This window comes from Artemia sp. Qi Xiang Cuo, chromosome 15 (genome assembly GCF_049724085.1).
Source record: "Artemia sp. Qi Xiang Cuo chromosome 15, ASM4972408v1, whole genome shotgun sequence".
In the NCBI taxonomy this organism is placed as follows: Eukaryota; Metazoa; Arthropoda; class Branchiopoda; order Anostraca; family Artemiidae; genus Artemia; species Artemia sp. Qi Xiang Cuo.
The window spans coordinates 9,195,602-9,221,494 of NC_142808.1; the positions used below are offsets into that span (position 1 = coordinate 9,195,602).

Genomic DNA, 25,893 nt, shown 5'->3' on the forward strand with positions numbered 1-25,893 from the left:
GCTAAAAATGAACGTATAGGGTGGTAATGATTTAGAAAGTCGTCCTTGAATAATTATAAGATATGTTATGACCACAGTATAAAGATATAGCAGTAAGTTTACCGCAGATAATTTCTGTCTTTTCATTCTCGGTGCGAACAAACAGCTCCTCCCACTTATTCTTGCATTAGTGCGTACAAACAGCTCCTCTCATTTGATCTGCCATCAGCGGTCCAATTGCCCTGGAACACGTATTTTGTCAGAAACTTTCTCAAAATGCCTTTGAAACCAACTTGAAACTTCGAAACCTACTTTTAATTCCTAAAAACATCTAATAATAACATTTCACTACTAATTACCGATTTTCATATATGTATTGGAGTAAATTAATTTAAAATTAGTTTCTTCAAAATTTAGTGGTCTAATGTTGAAGCTAATTTTCGCATTCAAGAGAAATTTTACTTGTGTACCCATGAAAAGATCGAATGTCGCCTATGTTTCTACGTTATACGGATCAATCACATCTCTGCCCGAGTTTGTATAATGGTTGAGATAGAGGAAGATCATACTGCCTATAATTTATGTACTGTGGTTATGACTGTCCCACGGTTCCTTTTTTCTCTGTTAATATTTTAGTTTCTTTTGATAGCCGAAAAACAAAACTTGCTTTTTAGTTCGTTTAAAGATACGCAAAAATATTTTTTGACGCTATGGGAATTCGATATCGAAAGAATCTGCATATCTCATTGATTATAAACCTTTTTGATTTGTTTGTCCCAACTATCTAGAATTGATTGGGTGGTCTTGTCGTAATTTGTAGAGCTTGGATAAGCGATTCGAATAAACGGCAGAAAACTAGATAAGCTTGGATAAGGGATCCGAATAAACGGCATAAAACTAGATAAGCTTCGATAAGGGATCCGAATAAACGGCAGAAAACTAGATAAGCATCGATAAGGGATCTGAATAAACGGCAGAAAACTAGATAAGCATGGATAAGCGATCTGAATAAACGGAAGAAAACTAGATAAGCTTGGATAAGGGATCCGAATAAACGGCAGAAAACTAGATAAGCTTGGATAAGGGATCCGAATAAACGGCAGAAAACTAGATGAGCTTGGATAAGCGATCCGAATAAACGGCAGAAAACTAGATAAGCTTAGATAAGCGATCCGAATAAACGTCAGAAAATTAGATAAGCTTCGATAAGGGATCCGAATAAACGGCAGAAAACTAGATCAGCATGGATAAGCGATCTGAATAAACGGCAGAAAACTAGATAAGCTTGGATAAGCGATCCGAATAAACGGGAGAAAACTAGATAAGCTTGGATAAGGGATCCGAATAAACGGCAGAAAATTAGATGAGCTTCGATAAGGGATCCGAATAAACGGCAGAAAACTAGATAAGCATGGATAAGCGATCTGAATAAACGGCAGAAAATTAGATAAGCTTGGATAAGCGATCCGAATAAACGGCAGAAAACTAGATAAGCTTGGATAAGCGATCCGAATAAACGGTAGAAAACTAGATAAGCTTGGATAAGGGATCCGAATAAACGGCATAAAACTAGATAAGCTTCGATAAGGGATCCGAATAAACGGCAGAAAACTAGATAAGCATGGATAAGCGATCTGAATAAACGGCAGAAAACTAGATAAGCTTGGATAAGCGATCCGAATAAACGGCAGAAAACTAGATAAGCTTGGATAAGGGATCCGAATAAACGGCAGAAAACTAGATGAGCTTGGATAAGCGATCCGAATAAACTGCAGAAAACTAGACAAGCTTGGATAAGCGATCCGAATAAACGGCAGAAAATTAGATAAGCTTGGATAAGCGATCCGAATAAACGGCAGAAAACTAGATAAGCGATCCGAATAAACGGCAGAAAATTAGATAAGCTTGGATAAGCGATCCGAATAAACGGCAGAAAACTAGATAAGCTTCGATAAGCGATCCGAATAAACGGCAGAAAACTAGATAAGCTTGGATAAGCGATCCGAATAAACGGCAGAAAACTAGATAAGCTTGGATAAGCGATCCGAATAAACGGCATAAACTACCTACTTTCCATGACATCTTAGAAAAACCTTATAACTTGTGTTGTTTTGTGCCAGAGATACAGATATTCAGTGTTAGTGAAACTTGTATCATTAGAAATGTGATATTTGTTTTTTTTTTTTTTTTTCTACTAAACGGAGCAGAAATTTCTTTTTTTAATTCAGGAAAGGGTAGTTTCTATAAATTTTGTAACGTACCTGCTAGGAAAATGCCCAAAATCCCCTCAAAATAAATGTAATTTGATCAACTTGGAAGGTCTGCGAGCCCCCTGTGGTGTAACTCCCCTTGAAAACTTGGCCGACACAATTTCATAATCTTTTCAATCAAGTTTCATAGTCAAACTACAAATTCTTAATAGGTTTCAGTGATAACTATTTGACTGGGAGACGTCGCTGAGACAGTCAGCCGACGTTGAGGCTAAAATGATGTTTAAAGGGCCGGGCACTCGTATCTGATTTCGGGAACTGATTTCTAAATCAGCGCCGATTTTAAAAGAGATTGGCGTCGATTTGAGCTTGAAAAATTTTCTAGTTTTCGGTGCCGATTTACAAAATCAGCGCGGATTTTCATCATGATCATCACAAAAAAATAGGGATACGAATAAATAGTCAGCGAGAGGTATCAGTGGTGAAAGACCCCACTACTGAGCTGAGAACTATACTGAGGACTAAGCTGAGATCAATCAAGCAACTATTAATAAACTCCAGTTGACTATTTGTGTCCATGATTCTTTATTTTGAAAACCTCGTGCAATAAATTTTTCTTACCAGTATCGTTTGTCCACTGATGCTGAAATTGGTTCCGAAATCAGCTACGTGTGCCTAGCCCTTAAGGTATCGAATCCTCCTAATGCAGTGTTTTCAGCTTTGAGGTATGATCCTCATTGGTAGGTTTTTGGGTATCTGAGGAAACAGTATTAAACTTGAGCTTTTATAATTTTCATTTGTTTATTTTTTCTCTTTTTTCGGTTTTGCTTATGACGATAAGTTACTTGTGAAAATTATGACCCCAAGCACGTTGGTTGATCTTCAGGGCATCTGCTCATGCTATGCAAGCATAACAGTTGGTTGTGTGATCTGGTTTGAGATATGAAATGTTGTGTGCATATTTTTTGTATTCATGGTCTTTGTAGCATTTCTACTTAATAGAATTCAAGTGACGATAGTTGTATATTCAAAAGATTTGAAACATCGACATCTTTTGTATATAAATTTTATCTATTTGGGCAGCATGTCTGATTTCACCGGCTAATTTGTGCTTCGCGAAACATCCAGATTTTTTAGCTTCTCTTACAATTGCTTACATACGGAATATATATTTTCCATTTACAGAAATAATTTTATTTGTAAATGTGACAATTTTATTGTAATATAGACTCTGAACCATAGCCCTTCCCCCTCGCTGAGGTGAAATGCCTCTTTACCTCAACGTATATTGTAAAAAAAAATTCATAGGCCTACTTTGTAAACACAAAGCCAGGATTCTGTTATGAAGAAATAAAGTGGAAACTAAAGTGAAAATGTGGAATGCGTTAAGATATATCACACCGAAAGATTTTTTCTCCAGTCTGAATTCTTTGATTACCTGATTAACTGGAACTTGAAATAAAGCATATGTTACATATCCCACATTAGGAAAGTTTTTCTACAGTTGTTCGGTTAAGACATAAATCGGAATTGAAAGCCAGACGTTTCTTGCACATATCATATTCGAAACTTCTTTTTCAGTTTGAGTTTTTTGATGATTAGGTAAACTGGAATTTATAGTCAAATATTTCTTACACACATCACATTCGAAAGAAGAGGATAGAGTTAAAGGTACATGTCTGGGTATAAAACTCGGAGCAGACATGGAAACCAGGGCTAGAGGGAAAGTTATGTAAATTGTACATCTCTGATAGGCAGTGTGATGCCCTTTATTTCCACATTATTATATCTATTTCACGAAGAGCGAGTATATTTCCCAGAACAGTTGGAGGTCGTACCCACATCCAGAAGTCATGGACACCATGTGACGCGTGCCAAACATGGTTGAAATTGTGCCAAGCGGGGTAGAAACTACCCCACGCGTGGTGGAGCTGTGTAGTACACGTGGCGTTCTGAGATGTATGCCAGGCGATGGAAAGTGGGTGCTACCTTGGAAAAGTTAATATGTAATTCTATGCTTGTGAAAACAGAGATTTGCCTGGGAAAAATTACAACGAAACTGATAATTCACTCTTGTTTACGGTATTTCTCGAATCTTGAAATGACTGGGCAGTTTAGATGTTCTAATGGCATTCTGTTTTCTATTGTCATGACGAATACACATTATTTTTTCCTGGGCTGTGGAGTCGGTTATAAGTCATAACCGACTCCAACTCATGACATTTTCATTGTGCCGACTCCGACTCAATTCAGCAAAAATTTACTAAAACTCTGACTCACGATTCCGACTCACAGCCCTGTTTTAAAAAGCTCAATTTAACTAGATTCAATAAATTATAATCGACTTTAACTCCGAATCCAGAAATTTTCAATATATCGACTCCGACTCCGTTCAGCAAAAATATACATAATCTCTGAGTCATGATTCCGACTACAGCCCTATTTCAAAAAGCTTCATTTAACTATATTTTTATAAGTTATAATCGACTTCAACTCCGACTCCAGACATTTTCAATGTATCGACTCAGACTCCATTCAGCAAAAAATTATTAAACCTCCGACTCCACGACTCCGACTTTCCATTTCTGATAAAAAAGAAATTAAATTTCAAGCACTCGTAAATTCCTGCTTATATATATGGATTCTCTTATTTTTAGTTGCTTGGGTTTCAGCTGGAACATTTAGAAGGCCAAGAAATTCGTGCGAAACGCAACAAAGAAAATGTAATATTTAATTACATACGAGCTATAACGTTAGGCTGCATTTTCCACTGTAGATCTCTTTGGAATAGAATTCTGAATTCCGGCTGTGTCCGTGCTTATTGGAATCCCCAATCCCCTCAAAGAAGGAATTATTCTGAATCAATGAAGGACCATCAATGGTTTTCAACAGTATAATGCCAAACTTGCCTCCAAAATGTTCTGCAAAACTGAAAACCAAACTCGGATAAAAGTAACTTTCCAGTTATTATTATTCTTTCCACACATTTGAGTATGTGTTTTACAAACCTGATAGTTAAAAAAAGAAAAATACTGAACTGGAACCCTAAAAATGTCATCCAATTGGATAATATTTATATTTCAATTTAATTTGGATTAACAGGTATACTTATGAGCATTTTTCCATTTTCTAGAAAACTTTGCCGAGGTTCTTAAACAGACCGATATTCACCAACGGATACCATTTGACTTAGACAACGAATTTATCAAGGTTTATTTTGGAAAGGACAGGAAAAGGAAAATTAACTATTCAGAATTCAGCCATTTTCTACATGTAAGTTTACCTACCACGGATTTTGGAAGATTAAAAAGTGGCATTGTCCGAGGGGTCGCTCTCTCTCGGAAATCATGTACATCAGGTGACGCGTGCCATATGTAGCGGAACTTTGCCAAGAGTGGCGGAACCGTGCTGCAGGCGTTGCGTTCTGAGATGTTCATCAGGTGGCGGAAAGTCAGCGGCCACTCGGCATTGTCGCTCCTCTGCCAGAAACTAGTGCTATTGGTGTAAAAAAAAAACATTTATTTATAACTCATTTTTATAAAGAGAGGAAAGAGTTAAAGGTAATATTTTAGGAATGTTAAAATCTGAAGCGTATATTTGTAAATTTAGAAATTGATTAAAGAATAGGTGGAAGTTAAGTGGTATATGACCTTATCTTTATAGAATGTTATTATATAGCTATAATAATAGCATTACAGATCTCAATTAAGTGATGCAAAATCACAAAACTATTTAACTTTGGTTAAGTCCTAGCTCCATTTGGACTAGAAAAGTTCTCACAGCCTTTTACTTAGTGGAAATCTTCGAGACAAAGTTGGAAGTTAGCTGAATTTCGTGGCGTTTTGCAAAAAGGGCCGAAGTCCACTTTTTTCCAAAAATGAGTTAAGCGTATGCTTCGAAAGACCTTGAAGAGATCTATTGATTGGTCTGTTCAAAATGAGCGTATCTTTTGTTCTGACTGAGTTATACATTGTTCCAAAAGGGCGTAAAAAAGAACGTAAGTTCCTTATCTTCTGACTAACGAACAATTCAGCTTTGAAAAGTTAACTAGGAATCAGTCTTTAAAGTTTCAAGTTTCTTAAATTCTGATTTGTAAAAATATTTTTTCTTTTTCTTTTTTTGCTTTCATTTTGCTCTCCTGTAAAATTAGGAAAAATGGACCTAGACCCCTTTTCAACGCCACGGAATTTGGGGACTTAAATAACATACACCCCTTTCTTGCTATTAATTTATGCTCCAAAATTTGATAAGTGTAAATATTTTGTTTTAATTTTGGACAGCCCGACTAGATACTAGCGGATCTATTCATTGTCCATTTGGCCGGGGGATGATTTTCCTCTTACATCTTGATTGTATCAATTTGAATTACTTTCAAAACAAGTGGTCTAAGTTCTATTCTATAACAGTTCTAAGTTCTATAACAAGTGGTCTAAGTTCTATTCCGAAACAACAGTTTAACTGTTGTTTCGTCAAAAAAATAATAATGCTAGATGAAAAAATAGAATGTTGTAGGGAAAATTGAGAGGAACCAAGTGATTTGTTAACATTTCGTTTTATTCTTCTCTATACAAGTATTACTTCTTTTTTATTTATTTTGTTAGCAATATACTTTTGCCCCTAATTGCACTGGTTCTGGTTCAGATTGAATTTATTTTAAGTCACATTTTTATTTACAGGACTTTAATCAGCAATATGCAATTGTAGCTTTCAAAAGATATGACCCCGAAGGAAGTGGAAGTATCTCAGTCTTGGAATTTAATGACATTTGCTTATCGATCAAGAATCATTTGCTTACTAAAGCGGTTCAAGATAACCTCGTTGCGGTAAGATTTGAATCCTTTTTTGTACCTAAAACTAATATTGAATGTCAAGGTCGTATCGAGGAGGGAGAGGGGTACCGGGTTTGAGCCCCCCTCCCCGAAAAATTTTTCCGACTCGTAAAAACGTAACAAAAAGGTATATAAACAAATTTTGAAGTGTTTTTAAGGTTCTTTTTTGTAAGCCCCCCCCTCCTAAAAATACCCCCTGCCCAACAAAAATCCTGGATACGCCCTTGTTGATTGTGTTATTATGTGTCGCGAAGTACAAAGTGAAATGCCACTTTTTCAGCTGAAAAGATGACAAAAGCTTAAAACCTTAATTTTTACGGGAATAATTGGATACAGGCTGCATGACCCTAGGCAAGGCAGTGTTGGTTTGACGTGCTTTCCCCTAAATGTGAAAAATTACGCACAAATGTATGTGTGTTTTGGATAAAGGACTCTTCTGGACTACTACGGCACTTGCGCTAGCTGTTGCGTTGCAACAGCTGAGTTCAAACTCTGGGTCCCGTATTACCAACAAGGTTGCCACCACGGTCAGCTCCTAAAGTGCTACAATTGCCCAAATTTGCGTGCTACACAGCGATTTCGGTGCTACAGTCAAAAAATTGACTGCAATAGTGCTCAAATAGCACTTTCGTGCTACAGGTGGCAACCGTGATTACCAAGCTAAGATGAAACATACTCTACCGCTACAGGACAACAGAAAATTTTACTAAAAAACTTCGTTACCGTAGAGTAGTCTGAACTCAAATCTTTCATTACTGAAGGAGAGTCCTATTACCATTGCGCTACGGCACTACCCTCCCCCCCCCCCTTAGAAAACCTTTGTGTTTCTAATGCGTTGTTTAATGATAATAAATTATTATATTATAATTTTCCAGAAGTAAAAGAAATATATAAGAAATCGAAACCATTTGAGTGGTCTTTTGCAAAGCTAATGTTTATCATTAAGGATGCTAACTGTGGCAGTGGGATTAAAAATGCTCATAAGCAAATGACATTCGATTTAAGGATGAAAGAGGGTTATTGTGGTTATTCTCTACAATGGAAACCTAGAAAAATATTCTATCTAACGGTTCTAATATTCTATCCAGGATTCATGACAAAAAATTACAAAGAGAAAAAACTCAATGAAAAACATAAAGCTCACAGAAGCCAATAGAGTTGCTTTGGTGTTCTCATCAAAGTAACTCTTATTAGCTTCTATGACCTAGGTGAACCAGTTGCGACAATTGTTTTTTATTGCTATTGGTGGTGCTATTCTTTGTTTTTAGTTTATTTTACTTTTTATCTCTGCTTCTTTTACTTTTTATCTCTGCTTCTTTTACTTTTTATCTCTGCTTCTTTTACTTTTTATCTCTGCTTCTTTTATGCTGAAGACGCCTAGTTTGCATACAGGCGAAATATCCGCGTTGTTTTAGTTTTTCATCTTTTCTCTCTACTGACTGCAGTCTCCTTTCTCGTATTTCATTGAGTTTTTTCTCTCTGTTGTTTTTGGGTCATGGCTGGCCAGTTCGGCTTAAGAACTTTCATTTATCAGCGTCATAACAAGAGGTTTGTTACCGCAAAGTGGCGTGAATTCACATCTTTTGAAGTCGAAGGAGAGCCTTCTAGCCACTGTACTGCAGTAACTCATTACGCACAGATACTTTTCGGTTATTTAATGGCATAAAAGGGTATTTTCACGATTGAAAATTGGCCCCCAAAATGGCATGCCTCTCTCCCCCCTGCCGAGTCAAATCCTTTTAACAGGCCTGACTGTGTTTTCTGTTTATCTTGAATCTGCTGCAGATCCGATAGACTAAGTGTTGGATAATAACTATAATTGATTCTTATAATGCTGCTTAAATTGTTCTTTTTCAATTGGACACGCAACCTGATGAATCTTTTTTTTTAATAATTTATAGGTTCAAAAAATAATTAATTTTTGTTTTTAATCAAATAAAAATAAAATTCATCAAATCGCAAATAAATATCTTCAAATTCAGGAACTGTACAAGAGAGGGTAGCCTACTTTTTGGTTGGGGGGTAGCCTACTATTTGGATGTTCAGGTTCTGGTGTAGCTGGTTATTTCGTTTGGAACGGGGGTCAGTGGCGTGGCTCTGTAAGCTCAGTCAGAGTCGACCCAGATTTAAATGGGTATCTAGAGAGATCTGGGTAAGATAAAAAAGAAGGGTAGGCGAAAGCACAGGATGGCTAGCCCCCAACCGTCGGTAGGGACTGTAAAGTCCAGTGCCTTTTTTTTATTACTCTTTGCCAGAACCACAACATGGAAAATAGCTTGATTTGAATCTTCTCTTACACAAATAAATATAGTGTCATTTTGCAATTTCTTAATATTAAGATAGATTTGTTAGATTAAGTTTCTTATAACCTAACTTACAAAAAATACTCAAATATTGTAAATATGTTATGAGTCATGTTATAGCACTATCTTTATTCCATAAAGATAGCGCAAATATGTTAAATATGTTATTGCGCTATCTTTATTCCATTAAATTATTTGCCTGTCTGACTTTTTCTTTACTGCGCGTACTATTTTTACTTTTGCCCTATATTCTCATGTATCTTGACTAGGTTATGTTTTTGTGATTTATACTATTTGGCATGTAATATGAATCATTCTTTTACGTTTTTTAAGAATGTTTGCGCAGGATAAGGGTGCGACTCTAGAATTTGAGAAAGCAGAAATTTGAACGGCTTTGTCTAAAATTTAAAGTACTTCTTTTCGTTTTTAAATCAAAATTAATTTTGGTTTTCGTCAATAACGCCTAATTTAAGTACTCTTCGGTAAAATAGTTATTGGTTTCTGATAATTTGTATGTTACTCTAGCCAAACGTTGGCTTTGTGAATTTTTCCTGCTTGTTTTTGGATGAACTAGTGGTGACTAAATGACTCTAAATAATGGCTTTCTTCTTTTTTTGTGGTTTATTTTAGGCAGCTCGAAAAGCGGCAGATGGCGGCAATAAAGTATCTTTCCCGTTTTTTTCAGCCTTCCTCACCCTTTTAGAAAACATGGAGCTGGTGAAAAAAATATATTTAAATTCCACTGGAGGTCTACAAACTGCTGAAGTAACTAAAGGTATCAAAATTGCTTGTATCTTATGAAAACAGGAAAATTAATATATTGTATGCGTGCTGACAGGGGTGGGGGGATAAGGGGAACTGGGACTCCCTTGCAAGTTGGCCCCTAAAAAGCCAATGGAGTTTTATTAAATTAACCAATATAATAGTTTTCGCCCGGTTGTTTTATTTTACTGGGATATTTTATCGGGTACATGATAAATAAAAGTTCAAATAGTCTGGTATTTTTGTGAATTTCTATCACTGTTTGTGAAACACTGTCTATCAATAGGATTTTATCCCTATTTGAACTTTTATTGACCGTCAGGAAAGGCAGTGGGGTCTCCGAAATTATCTATATCGGGTACACAGGGGAGGGGCTTGTGAAGAGGAGGTAAATCTCGAGCTTGGACGTAAAAAGAGAGTTTTTTTGACAGATATATTGACAATTAAGGGGACTTGTAAGGATTACTGTGAGGTAAAGAATAATTGGTAAATTTTTCGTTATTCATATTATTGACTTAGGAATAAAGGAAACATACCACTCGATGCCTTTTTTATGCTCTTTCCAAATATAATCATTATTTTTGTCGGAAATTAAATTTACACCCCCACCCCCCACCCACCCCTATATATACCAATTCAGGGTATATATTTGCAAATTAGGGGGGTGGGGGTAAATTTTATTTCCGATGTAAATGAAAAATAAGTTTAAACTTTCCCCTCACCCCTCTAATGTGCAAATATATACTCTGAATTGGTATATATAGGGGTGGGGGGGGGGTGGTTCTAAAATTCATTTTCGACCAAATTGATTATTATATTTGGAAAGAGCATAAAAATAGGCATCGAGTGGTATGTTTACTTTATTTGTAACTCACATAATATGAATAACAAAACATTTACCGAATAATTGGGGGGGGAATTATTAGGTTTTTGTGGCAAGCAGAATTTGCCTATTTTAAATATGAGGAAACAGAAGGATAAGGGAGTGGGGGATGTTACATACTTTTTGGATAAATCTTATAGGGTGGGTAGTTGGATATTTTTGCCCGGTTGTGTTGATTTTGAGGTGATGGAATTGGCTGGGTTAGATCATATGCCAATAAGGATTGAATTTGGAAAGGGAAAGTGGCTCAAAAACTGGATAAGGAATTTCACGGATGGGGTAACGGTGGATAACCAGATTGGACAGAGGAAGTGCTTAAAGATTTGATGAGGATAGTGAACAAAAATTGAAAAAAGTAAGCTGGATGTATTCATTTAGAACACTGAGAAGGTGGTAAAGTAAAGGGATATATCAGGCTTAGTAGATCTTTTTCCTGGGTGTTAGAATGAGATTAGGGGGTAAGGTTGCACCCAGGAGAAATAATAGTAGCAGAACTAGATTGATGATTTTTTTTATAGGGACTGCAAGGAAAAGGAAAAAGAAGTTTTAGAAGCTTTGGGTTGACTAAGGTGACCCGGACAGCTGACATTAGAGAAAAGCTGCTGATTTTCAGGAATAAACGAAGGAAATGTAAAAGCCTACTTAAGACGAAGAAGAAGCATTTTCAAGAGGGAAAGTGCTGAAAAATTTGAGAAAAATTTACCGTCAATGACGCAACAGAATTCGGGAAGCTAGTTAGGAAACTAACTGCAAACACTGGCTGAAACAGTCCCTGGCATCGACACCTGGACAGAGTACTTAGAAGAAAAATACGAAGAGATATATACCTATAGAGATGAAGAGGAAGCAGATCGATAGCTTAAAAGAGACAGCAAACTCGGAGTTGGATGTGGAAGACGCAGAACTACTGGAGCCAGTTCGACAGGAAGAAATAAGGCAAGCCTTGAGAAGCATGAGAGGGAGTTCCGCACCGGGTATAGATGGCATACCAACTAAGCTGTTGATATGGCCAGGAGGATGGATACTGCCGGTGCTTGCATCGATATTCTCTGCTACTACTACTACTTACAACTCACTACAGCACCAAGCCGCTTGAGGCCAACATAGCTACGCTCCTCCTCGGTAAGGAGAATATGAATCGATATTATAGGCAATCCTAAATACATTTATGTTGCCAAAAAATTGGCAGATATTAATTATTATCCCTTTTTTCAAGAAAGGAGATAGTAACTTACACAAGAACTACAGAGGGGTAGGTCTAGGAAGTTCTATCAGTAAGTTATTTTGTAGAGTGTTGTGTATTAGGATGGATAAATGGTTGCAATAAAAAGATAGATTGATTGAATACCAGGCAGGGTTTAGGGGAAATTACAGTACAATAGACCACATTTTTATGTAGAGATATTAATTAGAAAGTATAGGCGGCATAGGGAAAATAGGTTGTATACGACGTTTTCAGACATTAGGGGAGCCAAGGAGTCGGCGAGGTTCCAAGAAGTCCGGTGAAAGGAGTGCTAGGGAAATTAGAAGACGTCTACGACCAGTGGATATTAACCTGGATAAGAGAACTTTTGAGAAAAAAAATAGTGCCCATTTTTAGCCAAGGTGCGGAAGTTTAGGGATTTGAAAAAGGGGCGGAAATAGAAAGAGTGTATTTAGGACATTTCAGGACGCTAACAGGCTTAAATGGGAAATTCAGTAATCGGGTGTTAAAGGATGACCTAGGTTCGTACTCATTAAGGGTGAAAAGACTGGTTAATGTCAAGATATTGGGAAAAGATATGGGAATCTTACCAAATAATAGGTTAGTAAATAAAGTCCATCAAAATGATACATATAAATGGGGATAGAACGCAACCCTGCTTAACTCCGGATTTATTACGAAACCAGCTACTAACTTCATTTGCTACTAACAGCAACGTTATTCTCGTACATAGCACTAATAACTTAATGTATTTATCTAGCATACAATACAAGGATAGGACCTTTGATAAAGCTCTTTTATCAGCTGAATCAAACGCTTGCTCATAATCTATAAAACTAAGGTCTAAAAAGTAACATCATACTAAGTAATTTGCTTTCCACAGAACCATTTATAATTATAAATATCTATTGAAGTATCTGTAATTACAACACTGACTCTTATCACCTTTCTTATAGAGAGGTGTAATTAGAGTTTTCCTAAAATCGCTAGGTTCATCTTCTTTCCACCTAGGTTAGTGAATCAAGTCCATCAAAATGATCCATGTAAATAGGAATAGAACGCAACCCTGCTTAACTCCGGATTTATTACTAAAACAGCTACTAAGCTCATTTCCTACTTTAACCTCTGCAATGTTATTCTCGTACATAGCACTGATCAGTGTATTATATTTATTGGGTATACCATACTAGGATAGGACCTTCGCTAAAGCTTCTCTGTTAGCTGAATCAAACGCTTGCTCACAATATATAAAACCGAGAACTAAAGGTGTTTGATGACTCAGACACTTCTCGTTGACGCATCCTCTCCCCTTTCTAACACCACACTGTTCTTCTCTTGAAACTTTATCCGCAGCATTTCCAAGTCTAAAAAGTATCATCATACTAAGTACTTTGCTTCCTACAGAAACTAAGCTAATGCCTTTATAATTATCAAACTCTCTCTTATCACCTTTCTTATGGAGGGATTTAATTAAAGTTTCCCTACAATCGCTAGCTGCTTCTACTTTTTCAAAAATTATTCATAATTCTCAGTAATTTATCTCTAACCTCATAAATTTTTTAATCTTCTTAGTACTGTCGCAATTTTTTCCTCACAAAATAAATCTTCCTTCACATCCAAAATGTCACAAATTTTTTCATTCTTTTCTATATCTTTTTCTTTAAGTCTATAGGGAATACATCTTCAGGGAATAAATGTTAAAACGACAACCTGTACATTTAGTTCTAGAAATCCACGCCCTCATTCCCCACTGGAGGGCCTATGTATTTTTGACTGTAAATTGTAATTCCAATGGATAGACTGAGCAGTTTAAATCAATCTTCAGTGCAGCATAAAAAAAAAACGGAAAACGGAAAAGAACAAAATTCTTTATTCTTGTTTTGTTTGATTTTTACTACTTTTGCTCCAAGACCGTTTTGACTAGGATTAGCCCTTAAATGTCTACATTTAATTAAGTGTTTACATTTAATTAAATGTAATTTTAATTTAATTAAGTTTTTACATTTAATTGAATGTTTACATGAATTGAATGTTTACATTTAATTCTTTTGTTTAGTACGTGAGAAACCTTTATTTTTTGGTCTTAATAGCTATTATTTTTTATTATTATGATTTTTCGAGGACCTCGATTTTTTTAGGTATAATTTATCGTTTTTAAGGAAATAAAAAAAAATATCAGAAACTCCTTTTCTGGTCTTCTCTTACTGTGCCCTCCTGATTATACCTGCATATTGGGAAAAGGAGAGAATCCCACACAAAAACAAAGCCCCAATGATCATTCCCAAACATTTATATTAACACATAAAACATGCACAAAAAATATAATTTTTGGGTCTTTAGAAACTCTTTTTTTTAAATATAGTTACCCTTTCTTTAAAAAAATAACAGGTGTGTACGTACGGAGGAGGGGGGTCGTAAACTATTCAGCCCAATAATTTGTCGTATGTTTCATGCAGTTGATCTGTTACTTGAGCTTTTCTTGATTTACTTAGTTTTAGTTTCTTTCTTTATTTCCTCTTTTTCGGTTTTTTTCTTCTTTTTCTTTTTTCTGCCCATAAGCAATGGAGGATTTGCAGTTGAATACTAGCAGGTTTCATGCAATTTTCGTGTTTATGTAGGTGTACTCTGTTTTGTCTCACGATCGGGGCATTTTTTTCAGGAAGTGTTTTTTTTGGGGGGGGGGGGGCGGGGACTTAGAATTTTGTGGTCGGGGGAAAAGGACAAATTTTTTATATTTGGTCTTGAGAAAGGACTATAAACTACATTTTTATATGCCTTTTTCTGACTCCCTTTTTGGTTAGCACCTCATAATTGATGACGTTTTTTTTCAGAGGAGTTCTTGCATTCTGCACAAAGTATGTCACAGATCACGCCCTTAGAAGTGGATATCCTTTTCCTCCTTGCTGACCTGTTACATCAAACTGGGTTTGTACTCTTTTCTTTTGTTTGGCTATGTTATGTCATTCTTATGATCCAAAGGAGTATTACACAACCTTTCTTTTATTAGGAAAAGGGGAGAACGTGGCAAAATAGTAAAAAACTGAATTATTTGAAAAATATTGACAAATTATTAAATTTGTCTTGCACCTTCCGTGCAAGTGCAGATAGAAGTTTACGGTACCTCAGTTCAACACTTGTCTATTTCCAAATATACCAGATTCTAGACTATTGCACGCCTTAAATCTTAAGTAAATACCTCTCATTCCCTCCCAGACTTTTTGATTATGTAAGGAATTGACTTGATTGCTTATTTTCGTTGTTTTTTTTTTTTTTTTTTTTTTTTTTTTTTTTTTTTTTTTTTTTTTTTTTTAGCATATGATAAAGAGACTTGATTGCTCATTTAATGTGTTCGTCCAATGTTGAATTCACTTTAGATGTATTGTTATTCATTTTTCGGTATTCGAACGCCAGATAGAATTATTTTTGTCCATTAATAAAATAAAATTTGGAAATCTATAAAAAATCACGTTTGGCTATCGAATGTAACCAAGACCTTACCCAGAAATTTTTTCGGGGGGGGGGGGGAATTTACTCAAAGCTTTTTTTCGGGGGGTGGAGTACACAAAAAATTTCCAATAACGCATAAAAAATTGGTTTATATCCATTTTTGTTACGTTTTTACGAGTCAGACAAACATTTTGGAAGAGGGGGTTCAAACCCCCCTAACTGACCCCCCCCCTGGGTACGGCCTTGACTGTAATCTGTCGCTTTTCTTTCCAACCATTACTTTAATTTTTAGAAAAAAAATGACAATTGCTAGTGAAAGTAACATAATATAGTCGATTCCAAAATCAGAGGGTAGATGCCAGAGGCGATTTTAGGGGGTGGGGCAAAGGGAGCACTTGCCCCGGGTTCATAAGTTTTAGGGGCTCAACATTTCAAATGAATAATTTAACAGTTACAACCATTTTGTAACTTTTGAAATTTTATTTTTATTAAAATAAAGTAGAGCGTGCAGTTAATAAACGAAAGTAGTTAATAAATTATTAATCAATTAATAAAATAAAAATAAATTGAAAATAATTTGGTTGATAAATGAAAATTTTTGCTAAAATTTGGTCTGAATGTTTTGGGAGACGGGGGGGGGCTATTAGAAAGTTTGCCCCGGGTGTAAGAGGGGCCAGAATCGCCACTGGTGGATGCATTGAACATTATTTGAATTTTATAGGGAAGTGAAAGGCATACTCTTAAGTATTAGGCTAGTAACTTTGAGTTTAAGGTTTGAGTCACTTTGAGTTTTCCAAGTGGGATATGGATTCAGGAATATGTTGCCTCAACTCATAGGCATTGAGAATATGAAAGAACACAAAGTTGATATACTTTTTTTAAAGATTATACTAAGTTTAATAGAATTGTTGTCATTTAATGTGTCTTAGTGATTATTTTAAATATTATCTTTTTTATTTATTTGATTTAATATCAATTATTAACAAAAACTTAACATAAACACATTCCCTCCAAATGCCACAACTTGATATGCAGGAGGGATAACCAATCAAATCCACAAAACAAAATTATTAATAATTTACATTAACCTCAAAAGGGGTTTATGTTATTTTTTTTTATTATTATTAAAACTTTCATCGATTTAAAGAGTTCGACATCAGAATCTGGAAAATTGATTCATTTAAAGTTCACTACTGTTTTTTTTTTTTTTTGTTCACGTGCTTTATTGTCTCCAACTGGGTTTACTATCTCCAACGTGCTTTATTGTCTCCAACTTGCTTTACTGTCTCCAACGTGCTTTATTGTCTCCATTATTGCTGTCTCCAACCAAAATAAACATTTGCGTTATCAATATGTGCCATAGTAAGAGCTGAGTAAAAAAGCAATTTGGGTTTAAAAGTTGGGTTTTCATAGAAAAATGTAATGAAAGCCATGGATTAAAAACTGTGGGAATGATTAGTTCTGCGTCTTTGCGTTGGTGATATATGCAATAGAATATGATGATGATTTAAGAAGGGTTTACATGATTGAACTACAAGAAAAAGTGATCAACTAGAATCTATTTACTTTAAAAAAAAGTGTGAGCAATAATGTGCTTACAGTCAAAGCAGTTGTTTTTTGCAGGCTTGAATTTCCCATTGTCTTCGAACTTACCATTAGCAGTTTGATAAACAGTGGTTTACCATATTAATACATTCTTTAGGGATGTTTTTATGTTACTAAACAACTGCATTGTTCATTTCTCTCAACTTAACACGAATGGGGTGCTACCATTTCGGCGAACCGTCACAAGCACGAAACGTCATAATATCGAATCGTCGGAACCTCGAACCGTATAACATCTAAAAAAAATTATAAGTTTATATAATAGTAATAATTATATAATAGTTTAGAAACAAATTTCGGCTATATTTTTGCAAATCAAGGGGGTGGGGGTAAAGTATAGCATATATTAAATACGTAACCTAACCTAAGTACCTTTTCCCCCCTATACCCTAAATAACTAAAATTTTAAAATTTTCGATGTTCTGACGGTTCGAGGTTCTGACGAATTTTTTTGTCGATCTTATGACGGATTTTGTACTGCTCCTGACGGTTCGATGTTATGACGCCTTCCCACATCCTGTCTTAGGCACTTGAGGCACATTTTCACTGCTTCAATGTAACTAATATCACTTAATGATCAAATACCAAAATAAATAAAGGAAATGAAAACAAAATCTTAGTTAAAATCATTAATTAAATTCATCATTGGTATTAATGAGAGACTTGCCGAATTATCTATCTTAGTAATCAAGAGCTTGATTAGCAGATAAAATGGTATCAGAGTTCCATCCGTATTGAGGGAGGTAATGAGGGAGCAGAAAAAAACCTAGCTGTGTGAAACAAGGTAATACTTACTGGCGTTGCAAGGTGTACACGCCCGCAACCACAGCTCCGTCTTAAAGTTAAGGTCATCTAAAATTCATCCTGATAAATTAGTAATAATTTTCTCTAGAAAATTCAGCATTGTTTTCGGTAAATCATATTTTCCCGCAATTCGCTCGGAATAAATGGTTGTTAAAATATTGGACTTCAGAAGTTTAATCCTTTCATACTGTGGTACTGGAGACTGCTAATCCTAAGAAGTGTGTTATGGGTAATTATGCTTGATATTATTATGTTTTTTTTTTAAAATTCAAAATTTCCACTCCTAATACAAAAGATGAACTACAAAACTACTACTACTACTACTAAGAACTCACCGCAGCACCAAGCCGCCTGAGGCCAACACAGCTACTCACGTTCCTCCTCCATCCCAATCTATTCAAAGCCTCCCTCTTTACACCCTCCCACGAAGTTCCCATTTCCCTTAAATCTTTCTTTATGACGTTCTCCCACCTCAGACGAGGCCGACCTGCATTCTGTTTAGCCCTAGACGGTTGGCCGAAAAGAACAGTACTTCGGCAATCTGTCATCCTTTATCCGTACACGTTCCGTTGCCTATGAACTACAAAAGATGTGTTATTACTAATTTATTTTGGTACTGCGATTCGCGTATTTACTCCGGGTACTTAGTATATACAATCCCGTTGCAACTACCTCAGAGAAGTTTATGTTTTTGATCAAAATCTATTTTACATCAAAATTATGGTGTTGCAGTTTTTTATTTGTAATTTGAATTTTCAGGTGTAAAAACTACTGTCGTACTTGGTATTTTCATCCTCTTTATTTTGCACATAAAAAAATGTTATTTAAAAGATTCAGTACTCTCAAGATTTGTCTCTTTTTTTCACGATAGCCCCCAGCTTCTTTAATTTATTTAGGTCCATCCTCACATGCTATTGTTGAGATTGGAACTTGCACAACGTTCACATGGAAACTTTACACAAACTGTTGTTCCTCAGTATACGCATCATATTTGTGAAGTTCACGAAAATGCTGAAATTTCTCTATCTTTGTAGGATTATGTAAAGCTTGTGTTTTACTGAAAACGCCTTAGAAAACAAACTTCGTGACTATTCCCTCGTCTTGGTTGGAAATTTCTTGTTTTCGTGTCTCACTTGTTTTTCCTCCGTTTGTGTGTTTTTTGTTATTTTCAGGTTTTTTCTTCCCATTGATTAGTGTTGCTCCAAGCGTTTAGGGAAGTGACATTGTGTTTGTGTAAATCTGATTATTTAACTGCAATAAAGCTAATTTTGTATTGAGCGAGGAAGTTTCATATTAGGTATATGTCCACAATTTTCACTCATGACGCACAAATATTCACTAATATGATGCAATTTGCCTCCACCATGCCTCCCTGCCTATTAGTGAACATGAAACCATCCGTTTCTATTCCCCTCGGTATGAACCCAGGGTAAATTTCATGGATCACTCGTTTTGCTAAGAAAATTTGAGAAAAGGAAGCATGATAGAATAAATAAAGACTTTATTACTGTGTATAAGATGTAGCCATGTACACAATGGGTTGATTCAGGGGCGTAATTTGCTATAGAGCAGGGGCCAACTGCCCCTCCCATACTCCCAGACGTCAGTTTGCCCCCCCCAGCTGAAATTTTGTTTCTACAAAATCTTGTCAAAACTAAGATAAGTCAGCATAATTCACGCATTCACAGAAACTGGTCAGTTTTCTTTAGGATATCTTTAACTTTACGGTACTATATGGCTCATTTTTCAGTTTTCTCTATCATTTTCACTTGATTTGGGAAAATTGGCTCCGACTTTGCCTCCCCCCCCTCAGGATTTTGGCGAAATTACGCCACTGGGTTGGCACTCTGTGGCAGTACAGGTTCTAGGGATCGATCCCCACTGACGTAAGGCTGGGTGGTATGTTTACTACCTGTACATGTCAAAAGACTGAGCAGTTGAAACGTCGATTTGACGCCTTATGTGCCACTAATGGCTCTAAAAAGCCTTTATCCTTATCCTATAACATATATAATTGTCGTACGTATTGACGACTTTTTGAATAAGAATTACCATAAAATAATAAGAGATAAATAATTAGGATTTTTAATTATTTTAGTCGTATCACATATGAAGATTTGAGAACAATAGCGCCTGACCATTATTTGAAACAAATTACAAAAAGATTCACAGAAGTAAAAGCAGTATCGGTAAGTAGTCATTATTAAGTTTATTTAATATTAATTTTATTTTATATTAAGTTTATTAAGTCAGTCGGTTAGTGTTGGACTGAAATTGACAAAAATGCTAGGTATCAATCACAAGTGCGTATCCAGGATTTTGTTCAGGGGGGGGGGGTATAAAAAAAACTTACATTATACATTACATTTTGTTTATGTAATGTTTACAAATACATGTTTATGTATTTATGTTTACATAATATAACGGTTACATAATATAATGTTTACATAATATAATGTCATAATGTTTACATAATATAACGTTTATGGTATATTACAAATACATTAAAAATCTGTTTATACACGTTTTGTTAAGTTTTTATGATTCAGACAATTTTCTTTTGCGGAGGTGGGGGGGGGTCAAACTCCGGGACCCCCCCCCCCCTGGATATGGCCTTGATCAGTCAATATATTCAAATGGGAAACACTGAAATTAGTATCTAAAGACTGATTGATAATCTAAATTTTGACAAGTAGAACTATCGGATTGTCAAATATTTATTGTCAATACTTGCTTTATTATAGATTAACGTTTATTATTAAAAATGGTTAATTGGCGTAGTTTTTAAATTAAACGTAGGCTTGATTCTTCCATTAAACGTAAGGTTTTTTTGGTTTTTTTTTACCTGCCAAAAAAATCTTGTTTAATGTGTAAAAACTGCGCTTTTTCTATTTTTAAGTTGAGTTGATCTATTCTATCCGGGACATCAGAATTTATCCGTAAGTTCGGAAACTAAACTTGATGACCTTGCTCGGTAACACTCTTGTCGATTCAATTATTCAAATAACAAACAGAATTTATTAAATATTAACATTAAATATTGAATACATTAAATATAATAAATATAATAAATAATATTAAATACATTAAATATAATAAATAATATTTAAAATTTAATATTTAATGTTTAAAACTAAATATTAAAACATTAAATATTAAATACATTAAACAACAGACAGAATTAATAAGCAGTACTACAATTCTTGTTGTGCCGGTTAAACCTGTTAAATGTGCCTGTTAAACCTGTTGAATAGCTGAAATGCTGGTAAAAATCGCTCAGTAACAGGAAGAAAAAGCAGATTGTGCTTATTGAAAGCTTTGATGTAATATTTTCCAGGAATTTAATTTCTTTGATAAAGCTAACCAATAATCAAATTGGTTATGTAAATAATATATAAATATAAATCAAATATTTTACTGTTAATTAATTATACTTTCTGCTCTAAAAATTTCTTTTGCGCCCTTTCTTTAGCAGGGAGGGGAGGGAGGATCTGGCAATAATTTTGTTTCTATCTTACAATAGATAGGAAAATTAGAAAATTAGGCTCAATAGAAAAATAAATTTCTTTGTTACTGCCTTGCTAAAGCAAACGCTCATCGAAATATATTTTCTTGTGATTTTTATCTCTTCTAATCAGCAGTCTTACCAAATCAATTGGGCTAATTTTTCTCTCTGAGATATACCGTGGTGGTTATCATCGGAGTTGTATAGTCCAGAAAGGTTTATATCATATATTTTCCCTTATTGTTTTGTTTTTATTTTATTCTTAAAGCTTTGTAAACAATGTACTGTTTAGGAGTCCTCCAAAAAAAACGTCCCCCCAGATCCCAAATCAAGTTCCATAGTGAAAGATACCCATCCTGGCTGGTCAAGCACATTATCTGAAAGTTCTAATGATAGTTCCAATTCGGAGAATAGGACAATGATAACTGTAGGTCCTAATGCAACCATAAATGATGATAATGGGTTTCAAGAGGTCCTCTAGAAGTTCTAAAAAAAAGGAAAAAAATCTCCCCAATTAAAAGCATTTCCCCTCTCCCTGCCCAAGATCCTCCCTCCAAAAACTTAGGAATTTACCTTAAAATTACTCCCACTACCCCCTTTGAAATAAAAATTATCACTGCAATAAGAGTTGCAATTTTTAAATTGCTAAAATCAATGTTCTCTCTTAACATTAACCGTGATGGATCTCTGCTAATAGCTGTAGAAGATCAGAAATCAGCAGATACAATAATTAACCTTAAATCCCTTCTGAATATCCCAATTATTGCATCTAATTGGAACCCAAAAAAATCACCAACAAAAATTGTAGTTTATAATGTTCCCCCAGATATATCTACTCAGGAGTTAAAAGAAGGCTTCTCAGATAGGGTTAGAAACACAATCCCAGTTGAGGATGTTACCCAACTTGGAAAACCTAACTCTACTGGCCTAAAAACTAGTAGATCCTTCTTATTCACACTAAAGGATAAAATTGATATCCCAGAAAAATTATTCCTATTTGGGCAAATCAAACCACACAAGGAATACAAACCTAAGCCTATTCAGTGTCAAAAGTGTTTCAAACTGGGACACACGACAAACAAATGCAATGAAATTCTCCAAGAGTGTAGTACTTGTAAACTTGCAACAACACCCAGCCTACATGCATCAATTGCAAAGGCCCACATGAATCTACAAATAAATCATTATGCCCTGCATACAAGAAAAGAGCTCTAACACTCCAAATGTCAACAGGGAAGGCCATCCCATACCCCTTTGCAGCAATGGAAGCAAATGCTGCCCAACAATACCAAATAAAGCCTGTAATGAAACCAACCAAAACCCCCAAGTCAAATGCATCAAGCACCCCATATAAAACAATATCTTCTAAGCCCCCTAGCTCAAATCCCTATCAGAAGGAATAACCAAGCCAGCAAGCCTCGTTTTCCGGTGAGATGAGGCCAGCCTGGCCCTTCCTCCCTAGAAGAAACAAACCAGAAACACTACCAGGAATCAAAAATTTAACCAACAAACAGGATGCACTACCATAAATGCAATCCCCAAATATTTGCTTATTCATTATAAACTGTAATTTAGTTCATGCCATGAACATACATCAACTACAGAAAACAAAAATTATTGAAGAATTGGCAAAAATTTACACCCCAGATGATATGCTCATTCAAGCAAAAAAAGATCTTGCTTTACTTTTAACAAAGCTGAACATTGATAAACAGTCATATGAAGAATAAATCAACAACACAACATTTATCAATACTCCAATGGAATGTAAGATCACTCACAGAAAATAAGCTAAATGAACTAATATCATTTATGAATAATAATTCCATTAATATTGCTTGCCTCCAGGAAACCCATTTAACCCAAAATCAACAAATTAAGTCTCTGGGATATACTATCCTGAGAAAGGATAGATCTTCAGAGAGTAAAGGAGGTGGTGTAGCTTTATTAGTTAATAATAATATAAAATTTTGTGGCATCAATTTTCCTGATTTTGAAAATGATGTTGATGTAATTGGTATAAGTGTTTGGCAGAATAATTTAAAAACCTACATAATAAGCTTTTTAACCCTAATGGCCAAACTACAGATGCCAAGGATTTCTTTAATTATATAAATAATTCTAATATGTTAAAAAATATCATTATTTGTGGTGATTTCAATGCCCACAGCCTTTTGTGGGGGAATAAACCAGCAAATAAAGCTGGTAAATTTATTGAGCATATGGCTTCAAATAAAAATGAATTAGCTGTTGCTACCCCTCCATACCTGAATACCTATTTCAACCCCAAAAGTGGCAAATTCTCCACAATTGACCTACAAATTGTGTCTTTAAATTTTTTGAAAAAAATTTACAGAAATAAAATTGATAGTCTATGTACAGACCACTTTGCTATAGTTTGCTACCTAAATGAACCTGCTGAAACTTCATCTCATACCTCCAAATATATCAACACTAAAGCAAAGTGGTCTATTTTCCAAAATAAGCTAAATGATGAAATTACAAGTTTCACCCAAAGTTCATGCATTTCTAACACAACATTTGACACATGCTGAAGCATTGACATCTTTATTTATAAATACAGCTAATCATGCTATCCCCAGGATAACACCTAAGAAAAAATTCCCTAAACAAATTCCTAAAGCATGGTGGACAAATGAGTGCCTAAATAAATGGAGGATAAAAAAGGCAGCTAGGACAGAATTCATAAAAAAACCAACACCTACTACATATTTAAAAAAATTACAAGCAGAATCTAATCTAAAAAGGACTATAATAGATGCTAAATATAAATACTGGAATAATTTTGCAAATAATCTCTCCAGAGAAACGCATGAGCCAAGTATACATAAAGTCCTAAGCCACATATGTGGGAAAAAGACTTCTCCCAACCCACTCCTGTATGAGCTTATACATAATAATACCCATCATGACAATGATATTGAAAAGGCTAACCTATTTGCAACTCTTTTTGTTAATAAGCTAACATCAAATAATCAAAGCAAACTATCCACAATTCCTATGAACCCTAGTTACCAACCACGCCCAGGATCCGACTACATAACTAATCCATTTTCAATCCAGGAATTGAATAATGCAATACATCATATTAGGACCAAAACTAGCAGCAGCTATGACAATATACACCCTACATGGATAAAGAATCTCACACCTTCATACAAACAAGAACTGCTAAATTGTTATAATCATGCTTGGGCATCTTCTAGGTTCCCCAATATATGGAAATGTTCGTCCGTTCTACCAATCCTAAACAAAAATAAACCAAAAGATAACCCTGAGTCTTATAGGCCCATAATGATTACACCTGTGATGGGGAAAATAATGGAGAAAACGACTTATCACAGGCTCCTCTGGTTTGTTGAGAAAAATAACATGATCCCACACACTCAAGCTGGAATCAGGAAATACCACTCCTCAACAGATGCTTTCATTTTGCTAACAAATGCAATAAATGAATCTTTCTCAAAAAATAATGTCCTAGTGGCAGCTTTCCTAGATTTTGAAGGAGCATATGACAATGTGAACCACCAAATCCTTTTAAATAAACTTGCAAACCTTGGCGTACCTCCTAAGCTAGTATCCTTTATTAAATCCTTCATAGAAGTGCGAAGTTTCATTGTTTGTGTTGGTTCAGCCTCTTCACCCCAAAAGACAATATCCAAAGGCCTACCTCAGGGAGCAGTCCTCAGTTGCCTCCTATTTGCCCTATATCTCTAGGACATGAACCTACCCCACACGAATCTACAATATGCTGATGATCTGGTGCATTGGTCATCTGGCAACACCTTTCAGATAGCACAGTCAAATCTGCAAAAGTCACTTTTCCAGTTTGAAAAATTCTCTCAACATTCAGATTTACCCATTGCACCCACCAAGTCAAAAATAATCCAATTTCACCGGAAGCGAAGCCATGTTAATTCAAAACTAACTCTAAATAAAACAACTATTCCAGAGGATAATAATATTAATTACCTAGGTCTCATGCTTTACCAAAAACTTAATTTCCACCTCCACATTTCAAACACAATAAAAAAATGCTATAGAAAAGCAAATATACTAAAAAGACTTCTTTCCACACCCTGGGGTTGTAAGTAGAAAACCTTACTCCAGTTTTATAAATCACATATAAGACACCATATTGATTATGGGCTCAATGTTCATGGTGCTTGTGCAAAGACCCAGATGCAAAAAATTGAAACAACACAAAATGATATAATACGTCTCAAATTTCGTCTTAGAAACCCACAAGCACCAACTTTTTGCTTATGGAGAGTGGATTAACAACAATAAGGGAGAGACGTAGCTTTCTCTTGATAAAACATCTAACAAAAATTGAATCAA

General features: G+C 35.2%; 1 protein-coding gene across 2 annotated transcripts in view; it reads left to right on the top strand.

Moving 5' to 3' along the window:
• aralar1 (calcium-binding mitochondrial carrier protein aralar1) overlaps nucleotides 1-25,893 on the top strand; it is an 81,103-nt gene that overhangs the window by 21,075 nt on the left and 34,135 nt on the right. For both annotated transcript variants that reach the window (XM_089101943.1, XM_089101944.1), the window contains 5 exons: nucleotides 5,323-5,462; nucleotides 6,866-7,012; nucleotides 9,952-10,096; nucleotides 15,002-15,095; nucleotides 20,125-20,215. In XM_089101943.1, coding sequence (XP_088958069.1) covers nucleotides 5,323-5,462; nucleotides 6,866-7,012; nucleotides 9,952-10,096; nucleotides 15,002-15,095; nucleotides 20,125-20,215 — 617 coding nt within the window. The remainder of the gene's footprint in view (nucleotides 1-5,322; nucleotides 5,463-6,865; nucleotides 7,013-9,951; nucleotides 10,097-15,001; nucleotides 15,096-20,124; nucleotides 20,216-25,893) is intronic.